Genomic DNA, 23,641 nt, shown 5'->3' on the forward strand with positions numbered 1-23,641 from the left:
CACTGTGAGAAGAACTCGACACTATGGTTCTGAAGGATGTGTAGCTGTCAAAAAGCTGTTACTGAAAAAAGAAAAAAAATTGCAGCTCAAACAAAGGACAATGGGACAATGGACTGACCAGGACAATGGACTGACCACCCCAGAGTCCACACCTCAGTGTCGCTCAATGTGTTTATGATTACTTGGATATAGAAAAAGTAGAAAATGCAACTTCTAAGACTGAACTTTAGAAGTGCAGAAAAATATTCTGCAGATTGAAATCAAGTATCTCAGAAGGATGGAAGCTGCAATAAAGGTAAAGGGGACAGAATAAATACTAAAAATTTGACATTTAGTTTTTGAGGCTTCCAGGTCATTTTCTGTTATGTGTTTTCTACTGTTACCTCTGATATTCAAAATAAATAACTTTTACTAAATAGCCATTTTGACTAGATATTAAATAAATACAGTACTGTATGTATAGAAGCTATAAATTTTTACTATCATAAGAAAACATTGTATCTCTGTAACATTAACATTATAGAAGGAGGAAAATTGTCTTTAATGTAAGTTAGTATAATGAAATTTTATTCTAAGTAATTTTTAACCATTTCTACTGATCTATTCATCATGATATGGTTACAGAAAGTAAGGGGAAAGTGGTGGATCACAAACAAATCGTTACAGTCCAAAAACAAAAGAAAAAACAAAACAACTTGTACCTCCAAAATAGTAACTTTACAGGAAAAGGAAAAACATTTTTAATGTAAATGTAATAACATTTTATTTCAAGTATTTTTGGAGCATTTCTATTGGACAGTGACAAGATGCTATATGTATGAACAGACTATTTTGTTAACAATAGATTAACAACATTATAAAGCTTAACATCAGGATAAGAACCAGGGCGCAATGACCTTATAGGACAGACTGTCCACTAGATGGCCTTCCTGGAAATGCCCTTAGGCAGTTAATTCTGGCCACTCAAAACTCACTTTTATCATTTTTAGCACTGGGCTCAAGTAACACACAAAAATGTGATTTTTTCAGGCTGTTCTGGGTACTGCACATGTGCATATCTCCACATTGAGGGAGGGCTTTTCCCATTTACCAGCAAGCCGAGTGGCTCATTTTATTGAAGGACGGGACTTTCCCTGTAAAACGATGCCTTGTTGAGCATTACAAGCTTTTACATTCATTTTCCAACCAGTTAACTGAGTCTTCCTTTATTGTGTCTCTCAACTTGAATTTAAAAGATATTTAGTTGAATGTCAGTTAAAAACAACATGAACATCTACAAAGCATCTGTAGTGGACCATCAGATGAAGTTACCATAGTACCAACCATCGTTGTACCTGTTTTTTTTTTCACTAACCCCAGCCCCTTTCACGTTGTGCTCTCTCTTCAAAGATGGTTACTTAAGCATAACTATATAAAGTGAGACTTGGGGACCGAGTATATTAAAACTTCATGTGGTTCAATATTTCTCTCCTGGGCTTTCAATTTAGCCATTTCCCCTCTTTCTCCACCTTAGACAGAATTCCCGCCTTGCTCAAAAGGAGAGGCTTCTGCGCAGGCTTTGAGAGAGCTGTGAATGCTCCAGGGTCTGAGTTAATTTACAGCTCCAAAGAGACGTCGTCCTTGCCTGTCACATCAGCTGCTACAGCCGACGATGGTGCTGGAATTATGCTCAAGTTACCATTTTCTTTTTCAAGGTCACTTTCCTGCTGGCTAAGGGTTCGGAAACGGGGTTTTTTTAAGCTCTGCATCTGCAAATGCAAAACTTTGCTAGGGCTGAAACTCCAGAGGGCAAGATACTTAAAAAGTAACACACATGCTACTTGTTTCTTAAAGAGACAGAATGCCTCAGGTTCTGTAGATTTGGTTTCTCAACTGAGATGTCCTGTTCATGTAGAGGACTGTTCAGATCATTCAGTGCACAGTGGAAAGCGTATTAATGGACATGAAAACTGTACCTGCTGTGATGATTGATGTAGCTGTGACCCTAAAAAGAGCGGAATAGAGCTCAAATACATTCTTCGTATTGGCTTGTGGTGAAGAAAATTTTTAAAAAGTTGGGAATATAAACATTTACTTTCTGTACAAAAGCGCAGGCGAAATATGGCTTCAATATGGTTGCTTTTTCGAGGTCAAAGATGATCTTCAGTGTTAGGGATGGCCGATCCTGGACCTAAAAGATTGTATAGAACACACATATACACATACCACATACTGGGGAAGGCTGATGCCATAGCCTTGCGTGTGGCCTGCTTCCGCTCTGCTGTCTTGTTCTGGACAGGGTTTGACTTTTGCTGTCTGGGCTCCCTCACTCTCTCCTTTACTGCTCCACGTTGGGCGGTTGAGGGCAAGGTCTTTAAGGCTGGACTTGAGAGAGTCTCAAACCTTTTCTTCTGCCTTCTGACTGTGTGCTTGCCCTGGTGCAGCTCACCATAGAGCAGCTGTTCCAGCAAGTGACTGTCGGCTATGCAAAATACATGCCCAGCCCGTCTCACTTGTGCCAGTGGTTGCTATTTTTATTTTTAACTTTCGTCAACTTTTGTAGTTAACAGTATGTCAAACAGTGTCAGAAACCAAATATGCCAGTCTGTTTCAGATTTCTTAACAACTGCATGCAATTTGGTGCAATGATTTAGGCCTGCAGTTTGAAAGATACTAATCAGTGGGGTATATGCTCATAGCTCCAGTGCAAAACTAAGGAAGCAAACGTGTCACATGTCTTCACCACATTTGAAGTAAGGTGAAAAATGTGTAAATTAAGTCTGGGTATACTATTGCTTTAACAGAAGATCTAAGTCTTTTGTAAAGTGAGTATTAACTGACCTCCAAGGGATGCTAAAACCCCTACAGTCTCACTGGACTCTTTATTATAGAGTTTCTTATTCCACCAAATATGCCTGGATTAGTCTACTCCATTTATGGTAAGGGGAAGATTGTATGCATTTTATATTTCAACATTCCATAGATCTGGGCTACCCAAAGCGTGACCTGTGGGCGAAAACTCGCTGTAGGGACGTTTGATTTGGCCTACCAGAAAGTTACCCTAACCCCGTACTTCACCTAATAAAAGAGCGTTTTTATACTACATACAACTTTAAAATTGTACTTTTGAAGTATTTTAGTCACAAAATATAATCGAATGTTATAAAATACATTGATTTTAAACGTACCTACCTTCTTTATGTGTAATTGGCCCTCTGCCCACCACAAACATTGCATTTTAGCTCCACAAAACAAAACATTTGGGCACCCCTGCCATAGAATCATTAGCACTTTTAATAAACATTTGACAGCTTTTTGCCTCCGTTCCTCAGCAAATGGCTGTAGGAGCAGGCAAATGACCCTTTCATTATCTCTCTGTTACGCAGTCTTTTGTGTTTGTGTTGACATTACATGCAGATCGTTAATGGGGATACAGCAGAGGCCTAAACACAAACACTTATTAAGAGGCACTGTATCTCCCATCAAGCTCCACATCCATCATAAGAATTAGACCAATCAAAACGTAAGCTAAAAATGAACTACGTTCCCCCTTCTCCCACATTTGCATTTTTATGAATTTGACGTCTTTTGTGGAGTGTTATTTATGTGGTCATCTCACTGTGTATCGAGCTGAAGCTAGTTTAGCTAGCTTTGGCATTCAATAACAGATACATAGCGATGAACCCTGTGGGAAGGTCAGATTTATCAGAGGATTCCACGCGTGTCAACAGGCTTGTCAACACCTTCAGTGAGTGTGTGTGTGTGTATCTGTGTGAGAGAATGTGTGTATTTCCAGCGACCTGATGCAATAAAAGAGGGAGCCAATGAAACTCAGATGACACTCAGGGCTCTCCTAGTGTGTGTGGGTGTGTGTGTGTGTGTGTGTGTGCACGAATCTGATTGATCTGGAGAGATGAGCGTAGTTCTCAAGTGTGTGTGAGTGTGTGTGATCATTCTGAACGAGGCTTTATTCAGTTTGGCACAAATGTGACGTACATTAACCCCACCCCCACCCCCCCAGCCCTCAATATGCAAGTATATGTGTGAAGTTTTAATGACTGCAGGCTGTGTTTGTTTTATTCTCACATCTGTACTGACCAAGTGATGAGACACTGTCACACACTGCGATAGCTTAAGCCGCCTGTTAAGCTCCAATCATCCTCGGGATGCTTTAGAGCTGTGGGAATCTAAATTGGAACTCCTCGACCCCACTAATGAAGGGATAAGCTGAAGGAACAATACAGCACAGCACAGCGTCAGGAAAAATACATAAAACATGTATTTAACAGAAAATTACTCTGACGCCTGAACAGCTAAAAATAATGTAGTTTTTTGTTTAGTGTGAACAGCTTGCATTCTTTTTCGGGAGACTATCTTTCAGCTTTTTAAAGAAATCTGTATTTTTCCACACCTCCAAAGTTCAGTCTTAGAAGTAGGTTGCATTTTCTGCTTCTCATGATTCAGGTAGTCCAAACACATTCAGTGATGTAGAGATCTGGATTCTTGGGTTGTTAGTCCATTCTTCTGACAACACCAACAGCTTTATGTTTAATTTGTGAAGTCTCTTCTTATTTGTCTACTTCTTTTCTCCTAAGGATTTCTTGACAGCTACACATCCTTTCTGACTCATTGTGTTAAGTTGTAAAAGGATGGACAGAAACATCTGTAGATTTTCAGATCTGGAGCAAGAGTGGAGCTTCATTTTCTCCTCTCTCTCTCAAAGAAGAAAGCTTTAACTTAAGAAAGCTTGTGTAGGTGGGGCCAAAGTTTTGTAACACACTTCTATAACCTAAAATTAGCTCAGCCAGTTTGCACTGAAGTCCTTGTAGTTACTGAATAATAAGCCTTAGTATGTAATAAGCAAGAGATTTTAGGGGTTAATTACTGTTTATCTGATGGTGACAGTTTTGGTGGTCTGTAAGGTCTTTGGAGTTTGTTTTTGAGCTCCAGTTTTGTAAACTTCAGTTTTCCTTTGACTTTCTCCTTCCTTATGCAAGTGGACTGTTTTATATCTTATTTTATTTTATAACTCAGGATATAGTTAGTAAGATACACAGTTCCAAGTAGTAGTTGATCAGATTGTCTCCAGAACACAACAGATCTCAAGCTTTAGCATTATAGTGCACTGCAAAACATGATACTTTGACTTGCAATTTACTTGATTCAAATATGTACTTAATTTCATCTTGAATATAATGTATTACATCAATACAGTCATTGCCAATAGTAAATAAACCAGAAGACAAAATTGTTTTCAAACTGTATAATTTATTCATGTTGACATTATTTACAGATTTCAATGAAGTATATTGAGCACATCACTTTTTACCATGCAGTGGGAGTTATTTGGTTCATATTTATGGTATGTGCATGCTTTTTTCAGGTTGCTTAATGATCCAAAAGTGAACCCCATAGTCAAGTACACACAATTATACAGTGCTTAATAGCTTCCCGATGGAGTATACACCTTGTCATACATTTATTTAATTATTTCTTACTTTCACTTTAGTGAAAAAAGTGGTTAATTTCTGTCAAATGAGTGGATTCTATGCATTTGTGTTTGTAAACAGAAGAGGAGATATTTTCTGATTTGATTTTGTTGACACATTATGGTCATGAAATGCCTTCTTTTACATTTTGACCATGTTCTTGTCATTTTTGGACATCAAAACAAACAAAAAAATCAGAAGTGCAGACTCAAACCTGTCAATACTGCATGTTAATTGAATGTAAATGCAATTAACTGCTTAACTATAATTATGTAAGGTAAATCACATGCATAGCACAATGACTGTAATAGATCTGGACTTCTGAAGGTTAAAAGCGATGAGAAAGCTTATTGAGGTGTGGAAGAGTTCTTTTCAGGGTGACCAGTAACTTGTGACTTAACAGTGGTCAGAGTGACATGATGCTTAGACATAATGTATACAACATAAGTATAGCCATTTTAAAATCCGAATGACCAGTGAACCTATGTGTGTCTTCTGACTGTTTATGTGTAATATTGAAATTGGTAAAATAGTGGTATATCTGAAAAATAAATTTTCTCTGGGGAATGTTTTGCCCTAGATTGCCCTGCCTGAACCTCCACACCATTAAGTTATTTTAAAAATATGTTTTAGGCCAAAACCTTTTGCTAAACTACCATAAAAAGTAAAACTCAGGCATCAGGCAATGATTTTATGTAACTTACGTAAGAACTTTCTGCGAGGGCGCTTTTAGAGGTGCTAAATTCTTTCCTATCACCACCAACGTGAACAATTCTGAGTTGGTAAGATTCTCAAGGAGGATTTTACATCAAACCACTCCGAATGACTGTTTATATCTAAACCATTTAATTATGCAGAACTTTTAAAAAATGGGTGGTATTCCCCTTTAAGACATTCAGATGTTTCTAGAAATGAAAGTAAAGCTGCTTCATCTATCATAAAAGAGCCAAAGAGTTGCTGATATCCAGACTTGTTTCTTTGCTGGAGTGCTGACCATTTGTAAACCCTCCTGTGGAGGCGTTGCCCACGGCGACAAGTCCCACCTGCTGCAAAGTCTTGGGGCAGAGCAGTTGCCATGTCACCGAGAACTAGTCCCTGTTTGTTTGTTTGCTTGTTCATGTTTGTTTGCGTGGCAACGCTTGCCAGGCATCACCAGGTCCCTGTAGACTCAACTCCAACGCCAGCTGGTCGCTCAGCCATCTATCTGTAGAGGTCTCCATCTGAAGATAAGGCATATGTAAAATGGCTGCAGGACTGTTTTAGGGTCACTGAGGAGTTCAGTCCTGCAGCCAGTGGATCTTGCTCTGCCAGCTGTTTGGCTGTCAGTCAAACTCTTGGAAAGCTCAGCTGCTGGTCAAAGTGGACCAAGCTGCAGGCTGCTGGACACCAAAACATCTGCCCTTTCCCCTTGGCTCTTGACTGCTCACTAATCAGTTTAAATGAGATCTCTCTGACTTTCCCTTTAGAGGTCTGACCTTGTTTTTCTGGGCTCTAAGAAAGTGGGACATTAATGACAGATTGTGGGGAGGGGGTTTCATTTACACAGCGCTTGCATCACCATGTTCATCACAACATGTGTACGTTCCTCAACTGAACACGCAACTGAACACGCCAGAACACACACTGACGTTTGTATTCCTATCTTTGTGGAGTATGTCCATTGCCGTCTGCACTCAAAAATAAATCGTTGAACTTTATTTATGCCACACATTTCCATTCTGTGAAATAGAGTAGAGGCAGCATGTTTGGACTTTATCTCAATATAAAAGTCTACAAGTATACACACACACACACACACACACACACACACAGACAAACAAACAAACACACAAACAGCATCGCATTGTGAATCTAACAGCTAGCCATGTGAAGAGGATTAACGCATTCGCAATCAGTGATGATACTTTAAATGCACTGTCTGGTCTAAACAAGCCTCATGAGGGGTGTTTCAGTGTTACTTTCATTCGGTATGAAAACATTGAGTTAGTCTGCCTGATAGTAATGAAGGAGAACTGTGTGATAAATGGAGCATGTCAGTGTCTGTGGCTCAGTGCTAATTAACATGACACCTTTTGTTTCAGTAGAATTCTTTTGGAGCATAAATCCGACAAACTGAATGCTGGACAAATCTTTACTCTCATCTCATCCCCCTTTATCCCCCAAAAATACAGATATTAAGAACTGTTTGTGCATTTGCTTTTTACTTGTTTTGGTGCTTTCAGGCTATCCCTCGTTCAGACTTCTTTTTCTGTTCATTTAGTCTCTCTCTTTCTCCCTCCCTCGCTTTCTTCTTCTCTCTTGCTTTTTCCCCCTCTCTTTTTTTCACCATGCCTCCTGTAGAGGTCACTATACACCAGTTTTGCTGTTTTTCTGTCTCTCTCTCTCTCTCTCTCTCTCTCTCTCTCTCTCTCTCTCTCTCTCTCTCAATCATTCTCTCTTTCCTCTTCCTCTCTTGCTCTTTCTATCTTGCTCTCCCTCCATTTATCTCCCCCTTTCTCTGACACTCTTTCTCTCTCTCGTCCTCTTTCTCCTTCTTTCTCTCCCCCTTTCTCTCACTCTCTTTCTCTCTCTATGTCCTTTCTCCCTCCTTCTCTATCTCTCTATCTCTCTCTATCTCTTTCTCTCTTTCTGTCCTCTTTCTCCTTCTCTCTGTCCCCTTTCTCTCTGTCCTTTCTCTCTCCTTCTCTATCTTTCTATCTCTCTCTCTATCTCTTTCTCTCTTTCTGTCCTCTTTCTTCCTACTTCTCTATCTCTAACTCTCTCTCTCGCCCTCTCTCTCTCTCTCTCTCTCCTTTCTTTTTCTCTCTCCTCTCTCTCTGTATCTCTCTCCTCACTCTGTCTCCCCCTTTCTCATGTGCCTTTCTCTCTTGTTCATATCTCTCACTCCTTTCTGTCTCTTGCTCCCCTGTCCTCTCTCTCCCTCGCTATATCTCTCTTTCTCACACACCTTTCTTTCTTCTCTCTCTCCTCTCTCATCTTTTAGCCTAATGTTAACAATCAGCGGTGTACAATGCACACACGTTCTGCAATTGTAGCTTTTGTCAAAGTTGAGCAGCCCCCGTTTGTCTTTTCAGTCATGTCCGTAGCGCGGCGGCATTGTGTTTGGGAGAGGGGATTTACCACCTTGATCTGCTTTGGGGAGGCCACACAGCCAAAAGCAAAGCAGACAAGTTTTTTTCCATCCTCCTCCACCTCTACCCCTCCCTTCCGTCTTCTTCTTCTTTTATTCTTGGGAAGTACTGTAAGTCCTGGGTGTCTGCCAAGCCCGAGCCGTTTGTTGCAGCCGAATTACAGCAAGGATGCTGTTACCCAGCGCCCCGCTCGCTCCTTTATTGAATTTCCAGCTTCTCTTCATGACGTATCTGTGAACTGCATATAAATCAGTGCATTTAACAGAACACAACTCTTCTATTCAACACAATGAGCCGCTCAGTTCCACCATTCAGAGATAAGCTCTTAAAAGAGTAAGTGCAGGATTATGTATCCAGGCACATAAAGCTATTTTACTCACATTATCTGTGCAGGCATCTCTGGAGAACGTGACCACTGATACGGTGGCATCCAGGAATAGTGAGAGATGAATTAGGTTTTATGAAAATTGGTGGAAGGTGAGGGCTCTGTGCCCTTGATATGAGTGAGAAATAACGTTGGTCCAGCGTATTAAGATTCATATCACATGTCAGAGCTCTGTTAAATGCATAGAAGTAGATTCTGTGGAAGCCTAAAGAATAAAGTATAAGAAATTTTACATTTGACCAAATGAAATGTACTGAAGGCTCTATATTCATATCAATGGACATGAAATACTAGTAATCTAGCTGTCAGATTGCTTGCAGTCTCTGATTGCTGTTATTAAAGTTCTTTTTCTTTTAAAATTGCACATTGTTGTACAGTTAGTGGCATGACGTTACCTGCACTCTTACACTCATCCACGTGCTTACACTCTTTCGTTCTTTTTGTCTTTCTCCTCAGGGACTAGACTTTGCTGCATTTACAGGGTACATGTTCCTGGGGATCTGCCTGGTGCTCCTGACCTCCTTTCCGTTTCTGAGAATGCTCTACTGGAATAAGAAACTCTACAATAAAGAGTCCAGTGAGATTGTAGGTAAGTGGTGATTTAGTGTTCTGTGGAGGTCAGTTAATACTCACATTACATATTCTAGAATCAGACTTTTAATGAAAGTACAGGCAAAACTCACACCATTTACACAGTTGTCTGCCTAACTTCAAAAATAATTGATCAGTCAAGACAAGTTTGGTGCCCAAAGTCTACTTCTTTAGTTTTGCACTACAGCTACAAGGCCAATGTAGCTAACAAGTAATGGAAACTCATCGACATCATCTACCAGTGTACAAACCACATGCCTAAATCATCACACACCTGCTTCAAACCATTAGGTCATCTCAAAAAGACTTCCTTATGTGGTTTCTGACACTGTGTGTTGTGCTATTGTCTATACCAGGGGTCACAACCCAAATGTTAAGAAGAGCTATTTTGTCCTTTCTACAAAAATCAATCCACTTTGGGAGCCACAATACTGTACGTCAAGGTTATCTTGGCTGTAAATATGTCGCAGTATGTGCTAATGTACTAGTATAGGATAAAAACATAATATAAACAAAAACGCACATTTACTTTTAAGCGTTAGCTCAGCTATAGCCACTTTTCTCATGTCTCCGGAAGGAAACTTTTCCGCAAAAATGGAATAGTTTCTTGTAAAATGTCTCTCAACGTTCCATTTTTACAAGGCTGAAGTCAGCTTCTCATTCGCCAACTTCCTGTTCAGATTTTCCCGTTCCACCTTAAATGGTGTCTGAGCTGCCAGAATGTAACTGCTGCACCATTTAAGGTGGAACGGGAATATTCAAACAAGAAGCTGTTGAACGAGAAACTGACTTCAGCGTTTCAACTTTTTAGCATCACGTTGCATATTAAATGTATCAGGAAACCAGCTGAGTGCTTGAGTGAATGAAAAGTCCATTTGTCTCCAAATTATCAATGTTCGTCTTATATCTTTCTCTTTGCCTGTTCGTTAGCTGCTAGCTAGGCCGGATTTCTTATCTGTGTTGCTATGGTGATCAGCAGTCTGCGCGCCAACCTTCAGGGTTAAAGGTTGATGAATTAGCAGTTATATATTAATGCCAGCATTTGTTAAAACTGTTAGATCAGTAAAGCTTTATTTTACTGCAAAGGATGATTAGTGGCAACTATCTTGAAGCCTGAATTTTGTTTGTACTTTTGCCTATTTTTATAGATAATAGTGTTGACAATGGCAGAACCCACATAAGTAAGTCCATTTGAGATTACTTAACAACTCAACACGGATTTAGAAAAGCATGTGATGATTTAGGCATGCAAATTAGACGATGCTAATTAGTGGCTGTAAGTTTTTATTACTACCTTACTTTAGCTTGGACAGGCACAGACCAGAGGCATAGCCATAATTTCATTTTAGAGGGGGACCTTGCTGCTGCTGCAGGTTTAGGGAGGCAGCTAGCAAGCATTGTGTCCCAGAGACATTGCTTGTGAGGTTGACCAACACCAATTAGTCAACTTCAGTGTAACTAAATTGCTTTGAAATTCATCCACCCCATTACCATAATCAGAAGGAAACAGTTTTGAATATCAGACACAACACACGATAGCTTACATCACCTTTATCTGGCTAACATTAGTTACTATAACAGCTAAAAGCATGCCATCGACAATGCTGAAGTTGGCTTCTTATTCACCTGCCTCTTTTTCTAATGTTCTTTTCCACCTTAAACGGTTCAGGTACCATTTAAGTTAACTGCTGTGCCATTTAATGTGCAATTGAACATTTGAATAAGAGGCAGGCGAATAAGAAGGCAGCTTCAGCCTTGTATAGCACTGCTGGCTAATTGACTAGTGTCCTTCCTTTTACAGCGCTAGGAATAGATGTCTGTGGTCTCTACTGCAGTGTTTATGTTGTTTTTTCAAAGTACTGAATTGCACACTTGGTATTTTTTCTTATTGTTAACCACTACAACTCGCTAGCTAGGTAAATAGCCTATAGGAACTAGACAGTTGCTATAGAAACAGTGGAGCAAGCTAATGCTGTGTTTAGTACATTAAATAAAGTATTCATGTGTATTCAAGTGTTCATGTTGCCATGGTGATAGCCAGATGATTGGCAGAGCTTTATCATTCTCTTTTATTTATTTAATGTGGAAAAAGTCACAAGGGTGCAAGAACTCAGCTCCTTTGCCCATGATGACTGTACATTTTGTAATATTTTTATTGGTGGGGCTTGGCTTCCAAGTGAAAGTCCTAGACCCCCTATGTCCCCATAGCTATGCCCCTATTACAGACGACTAAAAACACTTGTGCTTAAGTTTATTCTCAGATACAGTACATACAGTGTGTGGAGTAATTTGTTTCATTTGACACATTATGGTCATTTGTCTTGTTGACCCCAAAAGAAGAGAGATAACGTATTGTTTGTTAAACAATAAGACAAAAATCACACCTGGCCCTGTCTACAGGCAGATTTGTGGCTGTAGTGACTGTACGCTCCCTCACACTAGAAGATCAGGTGGTGAACGTGTCAGTGTGTCACATACAATATGCTATTATTTATTCACCCCTTTCAGATCTCTTTCAGACCTCTTCAGAGGCTCAGTGCCTGGCCGAGTTACAGTTTGCTCTCTTACCAGATGTGCCTCGAAATGATGGCCTCATAAGTATGCCGTTCATTTACTGTTTGTCCTTCTTCTACCAACTTCTGCCCTATTGCATTGCTATTGTAGGCTCATGAAGGACCCTCCACAATATGAACAAGAAATCACTTTTTTTTTTTCTTATTGGCCCTTTCAGGCAATTTCCACCAATATTCCCATTATCCTTATCAGATGACCCTTTCCTCCCAGGTTTAATACTGCTCTATTAAATCCATAAATCCTGTCAATGGTGACCTCCTACAGGAACTGGGCTAATGTGTCCCTTAGGATGCATTCATATAGTCTAATAAATAATAATAATATGTTTTATTTGGTATAGCAAATGAAAACTCAAGGTCACGTCACAATAAAGCACAATGACAAATCACAAAAAAGGCAAAATCATGGAAAAACGCAAAGAACTACTATGAGGTGAAGACTGGAAAATAGTATTAAGAGAAGGGTTTTCAGATTAGGTTTGAAAGAAGTGATTGAAGAGCAGTCATGGATATACTGGGGTAAGAAACGTTCATGTGCAGGGTTGTAAAGGTGAAGGAGCTGAATTAGACCATGTAAGACTGGTAAGCAAAGGTCTGCATTGAGATTAGTAGCCAGTGTGGCTGATGGAGAAAACAATTATATGTGCTGTTAGCTTAGTCCATGTAGGAACTACATCCAAGCTTTCAAAGTGAAACTGAAGGCTGTTGATGGGTTTGGCATATAGACCACTGAAAAAGAAATTACAGTAATTGAGTCAAGAAGTAATAGAGGCATGAACCACCTTTTCAGCATCTTACTTGTCACACGTCCCACATCATGAAAAACTGAATTTTACTCATTTTTTTTTAAAATAGAGATACGTAGTATGTAAGCATTGTTAAAGTTCCCACACTTACCATTCACTCCACAGCCATACAGCCCATATATGACATCTAAGCTGCAGAAAATGGCATGTTTTGAATTGTGTTTTTGTGATGTCATGCAAACCTAAACATACATATATATCCACCTCTACAGCAGTTTTGCCCCACTGATTCATACTAAAGTTATAAATGGTGTTTCAACCTGACACAGTACCGGGCAACCTATAAGAACAGAGCTCATTTACAGATTGATGTTGTTGGAACAAAATCTTGTATCTCCAAAATGGTAACTTTACAGAAGGAAACAACATACTTTACTTGTAATGTAGGTCAATGGAACCAGAGTTTTTTGCTAGTCATTTTGGGCCATTTGTTTTGGTCCATTCATCATGAAATTTACACACAGTGTAAAGGGCAACAGGCATTTTCAAATTATGTCAAAAACCAAAAAAACAACAAAAATGGAGATATGAGGTTTTGTTCCGACAGCAGCGATATACCAGTCTTAATGGCGAAGTATCAAAAACAGCCTGTTTAGTGCTAAACATGAAAGAGAGGTTGGAAATGGTCATATGAAAATGAATTGTGAATGATTTTCTTACATAAAACTCACACAAACATCATAAGTGGACCTCAGGGATAAAAATAAGATACAGTACAAGAATAGTGTAGGATTAAACTGAGGGTGAAGATGAGTGATGGTGTGAGAATGAAGAAGAGCAATTTTAGTGAGTGAATTGATGAGGTCCCCCATTAAGATCCTGTATCATAAATGGTAATCATTTATGGTAAAGTGTCTATTAAGCAGCCTTAATGAATGTATTAACTTGAAATGATGAATCATTTGTTAATATCTAAATGAAAACTCGAAAGAATTCTGATCATGGTGAAGAGTGTGATCAAAACAAATGATAAGTAAAAGCAAAAGTTAATATGCTCATTAATGTCTAGTTTTCTCTTGTGTTTACTATGTGAACAAAGTGAACTCAGCTATAAAACAGCATAATGCTGTATAAACTGAGAAATCTGCATAAATATGTATTTTATATGAGGGCAAATGTGAAGAATGACATTACTGGGATCTTCAATAAAACAAACATGGCTGTGTAAGTGTTAAATACGTAAAATCTTCATGATCTGATCTGATTATGTGACTTGCAAGTTTGGACATTTATTGAGATTTTGTTCAGTTACATTTCTGAGGTGAGGTGAGCAAATTGATGAATACTAGAATAGCAACATGTTGTGATTAAATCTTGATCTGTAACTTATTAATTGTTGTTATTACTTTTTTCATCAAAAATTATAAATAACTAGGCAATCATTTCACAGACATGCAATAAATAGTTGACTTTTCTGTAGTGATTTTCACACAGCGAATTATAAAAAAACGCTGCAAACTGTCAAGAACCTTTCACACTGTCTTCACACTCTCATGTGAGTGGATTCTCACTCTCAGACAAACTCAGCAACATGTGTTCTCAGATTAAAACCCATACGGAATTTAAATCAGTTACAAAATAATATCTTGCTCAGTAGTACATTTCCCTTCTTGCTTCACCTTTGATAATTTTTTTTTGTTACTATTTCTTACACAACACACTCTCCTACATCAGATGATTTATAGTCTGCACTGATATAAGCATACTTATATTTTATTAATGCATTGATAACCCGTTTGACGTGCAATAATTTAACAGTTAATGGTGCTTAACAGTCAGTGGTGCTTTGGTCCCTCTAATTAAACATACCACAGTGCAGGTTCTTGTATTTACACAGCACTGCACTGTTATTACTAACATTTAATTTTGTCCATGTTGTAAACAAGGTGAGCTACTGTTAACTAAAACATTTGATAGTGGTTGTTTTTGTGAATGTGTTTTTCAAAAATAACACTTTCATACATTCATTAGCGTATGACGTTGCTAATCAGTTTGCTAATGTCAGACCATTCTATTTCAATATTTAGTGTGACCATTTAGTGTGTTTACCCTTTACCTTTATTACAGCTTACATTCTTTTCGGGAGACTTGCTGCAATGTAAAAAAATATTTTTTACACTGTAAAAAATGGCTCTTCAGTTCAACCAAAAAAATACTTCATGTAGTAACAAGTAAATTAACTAGTTTTATTCAACCTAAATAAATACTTTGAATCAATGATTCTTTCAATCAAAGTCATTTTTTTCGTTCTGAAAACACTAGTAGCTTTTTTGTTTGGTTAGCAAATTTTCTTCTTTTTGGTTTATTTCTTTTCTCAGTAAAGGCTTCTTGACAACTACACACCTTTTCAGACTCATAGTGTTGAGTTGTCTTGTCACAGTAGAAGGATGGACAAACACCTGTAGATTTTTTTCAGATCTGAAGCAAAAGTGAAGCTTGATTTTCTCTTCTCTCTCAAAGATGAAAGCTTTAAATACTGTTTATCACAGGGGACAGTTTTAGTGGTCTACCAGGTTTGGTGGTCTACCAGGTTGTTAGGTTTTACATTATCTCTATATATTTAAATTTTTTGAACTCCAGTTTTCTTTAACTTAATCTTTCTTTATGCAAGTGGATTGTCTTATAAGTAATCTCTTCAGAACTGTCTCATGAAAAATAATTAGCTTGTAGTGGCTGTTTTGACTGAAAATTAAATACAGAAAGGGTGGAGTTGCACTGTACTGTTTGTTAATGGGGGTAAAGTTTTAGACATTCAGTGTTCAGCAGGCTGTGCGACCATAGAGAAATTAAGATATCTTAGGTCTCTGAATTATTTATTAAGTGAGAAAAATCCGATTTTGTTTCAAAAAGGTGTCAAAATTGCAAGTAATGGAGCTTGCAGTCACTTCTGTTTGGAGCTTAAATTGATGCTCAACATGCTCAAATTGAACCTTACACATGTACAGTTCATAAATTTGACATCCATGAAATGTGCATGTGAACAAGCCATTTATTCTGCTCCTGCAGGTGTACCCAGTAATTTCCATCACCATATAATCTTAAAAGCATATAATCTTTGCACTTGAAAAGCAATTTTTTGCTAAAATGCCCTGGCTGCTGTGGCACTATGATGTAGAGAATCACTCATTCACTTCAAGTGTGATCATAATCAATGCAGAATGTGCAGCAGAAACATTATAGCTGTGCATAGTCCTGCTTGCTGAAGTGGGTTTTTGTTTTTTTTCTGCTCATATATAGGTTTAATCCGTGTGGTTACATGTAGTCATGCACAGTAAACAGAGCTAGCGGCTTACTCATATGTTTTGAGGCTGGTACCTGGAGTGTGTAGTCGTCCAGCACTCTTTATCGCAGGTAGGCAGGGTACCTCATGATGCTAAAACTTGGCCTGCTGGCCAGAACAGTACTTCAGAAAGCTTCTAAAGGGATTTCCATGAATCCATTTGAGTGTGCATGGACCTCTGTTCTAAAGAGCTGTTATCTCGCTCAGTGCCTCCCCATTTAAAACATTTGCTTCTGTTTTTTTTTTATCTCTGCTCTTATCAGGACGGAAACTAACTCAGGTGTTTGCAGTCAACTTTGCTACATTTTTTTTGTCAAATAGCTTAGATGAAAGATTCCTTTTGTGCTTGAATTTTAGCTAAACTGTCTGCTTGGGCTTGTAACTATGTTGCCAGTGCCCTATGTTTTCACAGCCCTAGATTCCTTTAACTCTTTATACATCATACCTTTATGCATCATATATATAACATATGAAAGAGTTCCCAAGGTCATGGTTAGTGTCCTTGGCTCACCAAAGGGCATAAATTGGGAACTATAGTGGGAGCTCAGTTTTACACGTCATTTTTAATGTAGCAAAACAAATGTCATAGTTGAAGTACTAAGTAACGGATGAAATGGTAATACAGTAATACAGAGCTAATGCAGTAATGGAAAGGCCCTCGCATCTTTGATACCAAATTTGATATGGCACAAACCTGAGCCACATTCAACATTTATATGTGGCCCAAATGCCACATTAAATGATAAAACAGAAGTGGGCAAGATGCTGTTGCCAGAATTCATGCTATTTACATCCCTGAAATGGTTCCATCTTACATACTTAGATACTGAGTGAAAGTCAATCACTGCCTTTCACTTATTTAATTTCCAGTCAGAACAGCTATTAAGTACAAGTTATCCATTTTTCAGGCTCAGGAAATAATCAGAAAACATATATTAACTGAAAATTATGCAAAAGCTAAATATAATATAAACATTTTTAGTAGTTATTATGTCCACCCTTTACCTTTATTACAACTTCCATTTTTTTCCAGTTTTCAGCAGACTTGCTTTCATTTTTTTCAGAGAAATCTGCAGGGATATTTTTCCACACCTCCAAAGTTTGGCCTCAGAAGTTGGTTGTATTTTCTGCTTTACACAATTTTCTTGTTTGATTTGCAAATTCTCTTCTTTTTTGTCTATTTTCTTTTCTCAGTAACGATTTCTCGACAGCTACACATCCTTTCAGACCCATAACATTGAGTTGTCCTCCCACAGTGGAAAGATGGACAGATGGATGATTTTTTTCAGATCTGAAACAAGAGTGGAGGTTGATTTTTCTCTTCTCTCTCAAAGATGAAAACTTTTAGTACTGTTTATCTGATGATGACAGTTCTGGTGGTCTACCAGGTCTTGCATGGCTGTTAGGAGTCCCATTTTCTATAAATCATAGCAATTAGAAATGATTTATTTCTTATCATAAAAATAATTTAAATACGTTTGTAATACTTTAATAATTATTGAAGACTCCATGTTGCATTTGCTTTCACTTGCAAGTGGTTATCCCATCTCTAATCTCCTCAGAAATGTCTCAACAAAATGAAGAACTTGGAAATTAAATAAATGAAGGATAGTCTCTGAATTTGCACAGTACTGTACCTTTTAACCAAGCAGGTAGCTGAGATGTGACCCTCTCCAAGAAAATTTCTGTGAAATTACAAAGAGATAATACAGGGCATGTGGAACATAGCATTGTTAAGATCCACCACAAGTGAGAAAGTCTTCTTTCTTCACAAGATTTTCTATGTACGCTGCATCTCTTTGCCTATTAAGAGTTCCTCCATCTTTAAATCCAATATTAGCTAATAACAGCTACACTGTTTACGAGCAGTGATAGCTGAAATGAAACTTTCAAGAGTGTCAGAATGTGTTTCTACAGATCACTGACTATTGACTCTTTAATCTATAGCAGTGCCATGGAAGGGGCAGTGTACTTCCAGCCCTTTTTTTCAGCTTTATAAGAAAGCAAGTGGGGTCATCACACAGAGTGTACCTTTCATTCTGAAGCATGATGACTGATTTATTGATTTTTTTTCATGTTGGGGCTAATCAAAAGAGTATTAAGTAATACATAGGAAGGCTAGAGGAGTATAGGTCTACAAACCCTCAAAGTATTGACCACACAGTAAACAAAAGCCCAGGGCATAAATAAATGCAGCCTGTCCTGTGATACTATGGAAGTACAATGTTAGTTATTGTCCATTTTATCTGCCGCCAGAATATAATAGGTTGGCACAGGGTGTATATTTTTGAACAACTAAGCAAAAGTTTAAATAAAAAATACAGTTTACTAACTACAATGTTAATAACTTTTTGCAGCCTATTCAGTCTTCAAATCCAAACTTGATACATTTGACGTTAACCTGTAGCCACAGGATGGCACAAAAATGAAGCACTTCTCTGTGAATGCACAGCAAAATAAAAAAAAGAGTTATTTGCCAGAAATTGGTCAGCTCTTCTACCCTGAATTCCACTGATTTTTTAAAAATTTATGCAGAATTCAATGACTAGTGATAAACAAGGTCGCTCAGACTGCATTTACACGGAATTCTCCGTTAAGAGCTACTCAGAGTTAGAATTGTTCACAGTGGTGGTAATAGGAACCAGACATCTAAAGAGCTTAATGCTCCCTCACAGAAAGTTATTACATAAAATGTTTGTGAATACACTGTCTGAAGCCTGAGGGGCGGCACGGTGGTGCAGTGGGGTAGCGCTGTTGCCTCACAGCAAGAATGGCCTGGGTTCGATTCCTGGCCGGGTGACCAGGGTCATTTCTGTGTGGAGTTTGCCTGTTCTCCCCGTGTCTCCCCGTGTCTGCGTGGGTTTCCTCCGGGTACTCCGGTTTCCTCCCACAGTCCAAAAACATGCAGTCAGGCCAATTGGACGTGCTAAATTGCCCCTAGGTGTGAGTGAGTGTGTGAATGTGTATGTCTGTCTGTCTGCCCTGCGATGGACTGGCGACCTGTCCAGGGTGTATCCTGCCTTCCGCCCAATGAACGCTGGGATAGGCTCCAGCACCCCGCCGCGACCCAGAAGGATAAGTGGTTTAGATGATGGATGGATGGTTGTCTGAAGCCTGAGACGCTGGTACGCTGTCCAGTAGAAATATATTATAGTTCAGTACGCCTGGCACTCTGAAAAAATTTATTGGTTACTCATGAATAAAATATATCAACACAATTGCTGTCTTTCACTTTGCCTTTTTTGACAAGAATTGTGTTTATAACACATTCTATTCATAAGCATCTGACTGACACATGAATCATGTACATTCAAAGCATTTTTTTTCACTGCAGTGCATAACAGAGTGTGCTGGTACACCTATGACTGTCTACTGAAGGTATTGAGAATTACCCCTTAACAGCTTTTTGTCTGCATTTGTAATTCAGTTTAAATGCAGAAAACTGTAGTAATATTTGATTATACTCTGTGCATTACACTCTTGATTACACTCTGTGGCTGTGTTCATGACCAAGCAGGAACATTTGGCTAGAACCAATTCGTTTCAGAAAACAAGTTGGACACAGAAGCTACTGTCCATCTCTCCAAATGAGAACGTGGCTGATTGTGTTTTGAATCCTCAGCCTCAGATGGCATATGGCACTGCTGGGATTAAATACTAAACCCCAGCGCTAGGACTCTTCTCCAAAGCCAGACGGTTTTCTAGTAAGCAGCTGTCCTTCCAAGAGACACTTCGTCCTGGCTGTGCTTCCCCATCCTATCTTCCATCTAAACTCCACACCTGAGCCCCCATCAGCACACCTGAGAGTATAACAATGGAATAAACATAACAGCCCATCCACATAATAGCCCTTCTTCAATAACCGTCTTTATAGACAGCCAGTGCTTTGCAGAATGCACTCTCTGAATACCCAGTAGGGTCTTAGCATTGGCGCACACCCATGCCCCCTCCAAAACCACAATACTTCTTTTCTATGCCATTGAGAGTTGCTGCACAGTGGTGGGCAGTGTAATTTAAGCCAATTCATTTTAGCGATCATTTCAATGACATGAAATTACATGCATGTACATTTCAGTGTTAGTCAGTCACTGTGGATTGTATCATTAGTGCCCCGCTGATAGGCACTTGAAGTGAGAGTGGGTTATAGGCAGTAATTAGAAAGGCCCCTCAAGGCTGGATTGTTTTGGGCTGCTAGTGGTGAGAATGTGAACTTGAGAGATGCCTTTCATACACTGTTCATTAGTAAGAGAGTAGGCTTCATAAAGGTTTGCAGAATGGTCTTCCTCTAGGAAGAAGCATCAGTGCCACCTCAGGTCATTGAAACTAGTTGAGAGAACCCACTAGACAACCAGAAAAACAGACCTTTCTTTGGTGCAATCAGACATACCAGCTGTTAATAATTCTTACTCAGCTGGATTTTAAGTACAGTTATCCACATTTCTGTCTAGCCTTACACATCTTGGTGGTTTTATTGACCTATCGTGGGTGTTGGACTTGTCCGCATACTATTAAATTCGAACAGCAGGTACATTTAATTACTTCTGTCCTCATATGAACTGTACGGGAGTGATTGTGAGCTGCCCAGGACATCTTTGAATGAATTTGCCATGCTTTAATTTAATTCATAAATGTGCTTCGTTCCCCTTGTTTACAGATTACACAGGAACGAATGAATGCAAATAAAAAGGAAAGGACTGACTCTGCTTTTAGAAGGCAGGAGGACAAGCCTTATCACTATTTTTCCATGCTGCTAGCCTTAGCCTACTGTGTCTTTTCCTTTTCTTTTATGCCAGGAGCACCAAAAAAACAGCAGGCAGCTTCATCCGCAGAGCATCATTCTGTCCGGCCTGTATGAGGTTATTGGGTTTCAGGGCAAACACAATCAGACAGTGTTGGCGTATATATTGGAGAGACAGAGTCCAATGATTTTGGACTGCAGGAGGCGCATGCCTCACCAATCCGCTTTCATGTTCTCCAGGCCACTGACGGCTCCGGTGCGGAAGACCACCGTGACGCGTGCTGGTGGCCGCTCAATGCCAGTTCAATCTCAAATCCATAAAGCCGGAAGATGATGCAGTGCCAGCTCCTGTGGCTCCAACCCTGCTGGTTTTACCTCAGTGGCCAGAAGCTCCAGGCCTATATCGTCCCCTCGGGCCCCTGCCGCCATCAGTAATTGTGTCGATTGGTGAACAGTGCGCTTTCTCCTGGGTCAATTAGCTTCTATTAGAGGAGGCTTGCAACCCTTACAAAGAAGCATGATGGGGGAGTCATGCTGGAAGTCATGCGAAACGTCCAGATTCTCCTTTATCCTTACTTGTGCTCTTTTCTGGTCTTTCCCTTGCACTCTCTACCTACTCCAGATTCTTCAGTCAATCTCTGGCACTAGCAGGCAGGATTAGGTCTGCCCAGGGGATCCCAGTCAGATTGTAATGATTGGAAATGGCTTTTACACACCAATACTCTCACTGTTTGCTGTAGTGAAGACAGACCGTGCTCACGGCATTCACATTTTTATTACCAGCTGCCCACTGCTGCTTCATTCAATCTGAGCTCGGAAATAAATATATAAGGCCTATAGCCCGGAGCATGAGGGAGGCTCATATGTAAACCATTAGCCATTTTCATCTGAAGGATAAAAGCTCATTGAGAACACAGTATGAGAGAACTGCAACATCGTAAGTGAATCAGATTCTTATTGGGAACCCCATTTCGTCTATACTCGCTTAAAAAATGAAATGCTGTCACGTGAAGTCTGCAAAGTGTTGACAAAACAGGCTCTTTGTCTGCACTTTCCCAGAAGGATATTTTCAGAACCTGTGGCTTTATACCTTGTGCTTTATATCTCTGTAATCTGATTTGAGCCTACCTGTTTTACTCATGAGCGAGCAAGTCCACATGCTCTTCTTTTGTTTTCTGTTGACTCATTTGTCCTGGCCTGGTTTGTGCCCCTATGCAGAATTGAAGCATGAGATTCTGGTTTGGAGACAGACTGCACACCGCATCAATCCAGCCAGCCGAGAGGAGACTGCTGTCAAGTGTCTCCTCATGCAGAAGGTGCTCAACCTGGAGAGCCTACTGCGCAAAAAGCTCAGAACCTTCCAGAGGTAAGGCACCGCAGTCAAGAGTTCAATAGTTCATTTGTTTCCCCAGTCTATGTAGAGTATATAAAGTTATAGTAAAAATATTTCCAGCTCTGCTCACAAAATGAATCCCACTATGTAATGTTTTATAGTTAATATGTGGTCAAAACAATCCAAAGCAGCAAGACCAGATATACTTTAAAATAAGGCTGTGACTAATTATGAATTCTTTAATTGATTGTTCTATAAACTATTATTTTATTTATTGGATAATCTAAATATTATGCCATTTTCGACCTTACTTCCAAGCTTCACTGACAGATGACCTCCTCTTTAATGATGCAACAAAACAGCCATTTTTTTAGTTTTTTCTTTTTCTCATTTGATGATCTATTGCTTTTTTGTAGTAGATTTTGTTTTTATATGCTACTATCTTTTAGATGTAAATTTAATTGAAATGTATTATGATTATTTTCAATATTATATCAAATGCTGTAGTGTCAGAATGACAGTGTGTAATAAATATTATAGAGCATTGTAGAACTTTTTGTCAACAATAGAAACTCGTGGACATTTTTTTATCATTGACTTTGTCAACGACTTTGGTGAGTAATTGTTGCAGCCCTAGTTTAAAATTCTCAATGATCTACATGTATACAAAATAAATTCAGCACTGTGCAAGTCAGAGTCACCCTTTATTTATTTATTTATTTATTTTCCAAACAAAGGTTTTGGGGAAAAACATTTTTTTTTCAGATCAGGAGCTTTTTTCACACTTTTTAAAGCCATCTGATGGTGATAGTTTTAGTGGTTGGTCTTAAGTATCATATTTTTTCTACTTGTTTTAATGTTTTCTTTTTTTCCAAAACTCCAGTTTTGTAAACTTGTCACATATTCCTCTTTGACTTTCTTTTTCCTTCTTTCCAGAAGCACCTCCTGATAAAGTTAATAACTTACACTTGATAGCCATTTTGGAAATGGCTGGGAACTGAATAAAGGAAGGGTGGTCTATGACTTTTACACAGTACTGTACATGTGTTTTTGTCTGGCCCAACTTCAGTCATTTATTTAGTCATACTTCGTATCTCTGCAATAATTAAATGAATCAACAAATTAATGCTATTAATTTATTCATTGACATCATTCACTGGCAAACACTGAAAAGCTCTTAGAGTTCTGCTTTCTAGGCAGAAGCCCACATGGTCAGAGGGTCACTCAGAACCTCCCCAGTATGCCTCACTCATTCACCCATACAGCGAGGCACAAGCCATGGCTGATCACGGTCCTCCAAAGCAAGCTCTCAGTAATGAGTTACAAAAAGCTGGCT

The 23,641-nt window shown here is 39.0% G+C and overlaps 1 protein-coding gene across 1 annotated transcript in view; it reads left to right on the plus strand.

Annotated features, from left to right (window-relative positions):
* oca2 (oculocutaneous albinism II) overlaps positions 1-23,641 on the plus strand; it is a 128,354-nt gene that overhangs the window by 51,227 nt on the left and 53,486 nt on the right. Inside the window, exons 15-16 of the mRNA XM_036570734.1 lie at positions 9,441-9,573; positions 22,191-22,338. Of these exons, the coding sequence (XP_036426627.1) occupies positions 9,441-9,573; positions 22,191-22,338 (281 nt within the window). The remainder of the gene's footprint in view (positions 1-9,440; positions 9,574-22,190; positions 22,339-23,641) is intronic.

The sequence above is a fragment of the Colossoma macropomum genome, unplaced genomic scaffold, assembly GCF_904425465.1.
Source record: "Colossoma macropomum unplaced genomic scaffold, Colossoma_macropomum, whole genome shotgun sequence".
Classification (NCBI taxonomy): domain Eukaryota; kingdom Metazoa; phylum Chordata; class Actinopteri; order Characiformes; family Serrasalmidae; genus Colossoma; species Colossoma macropomum.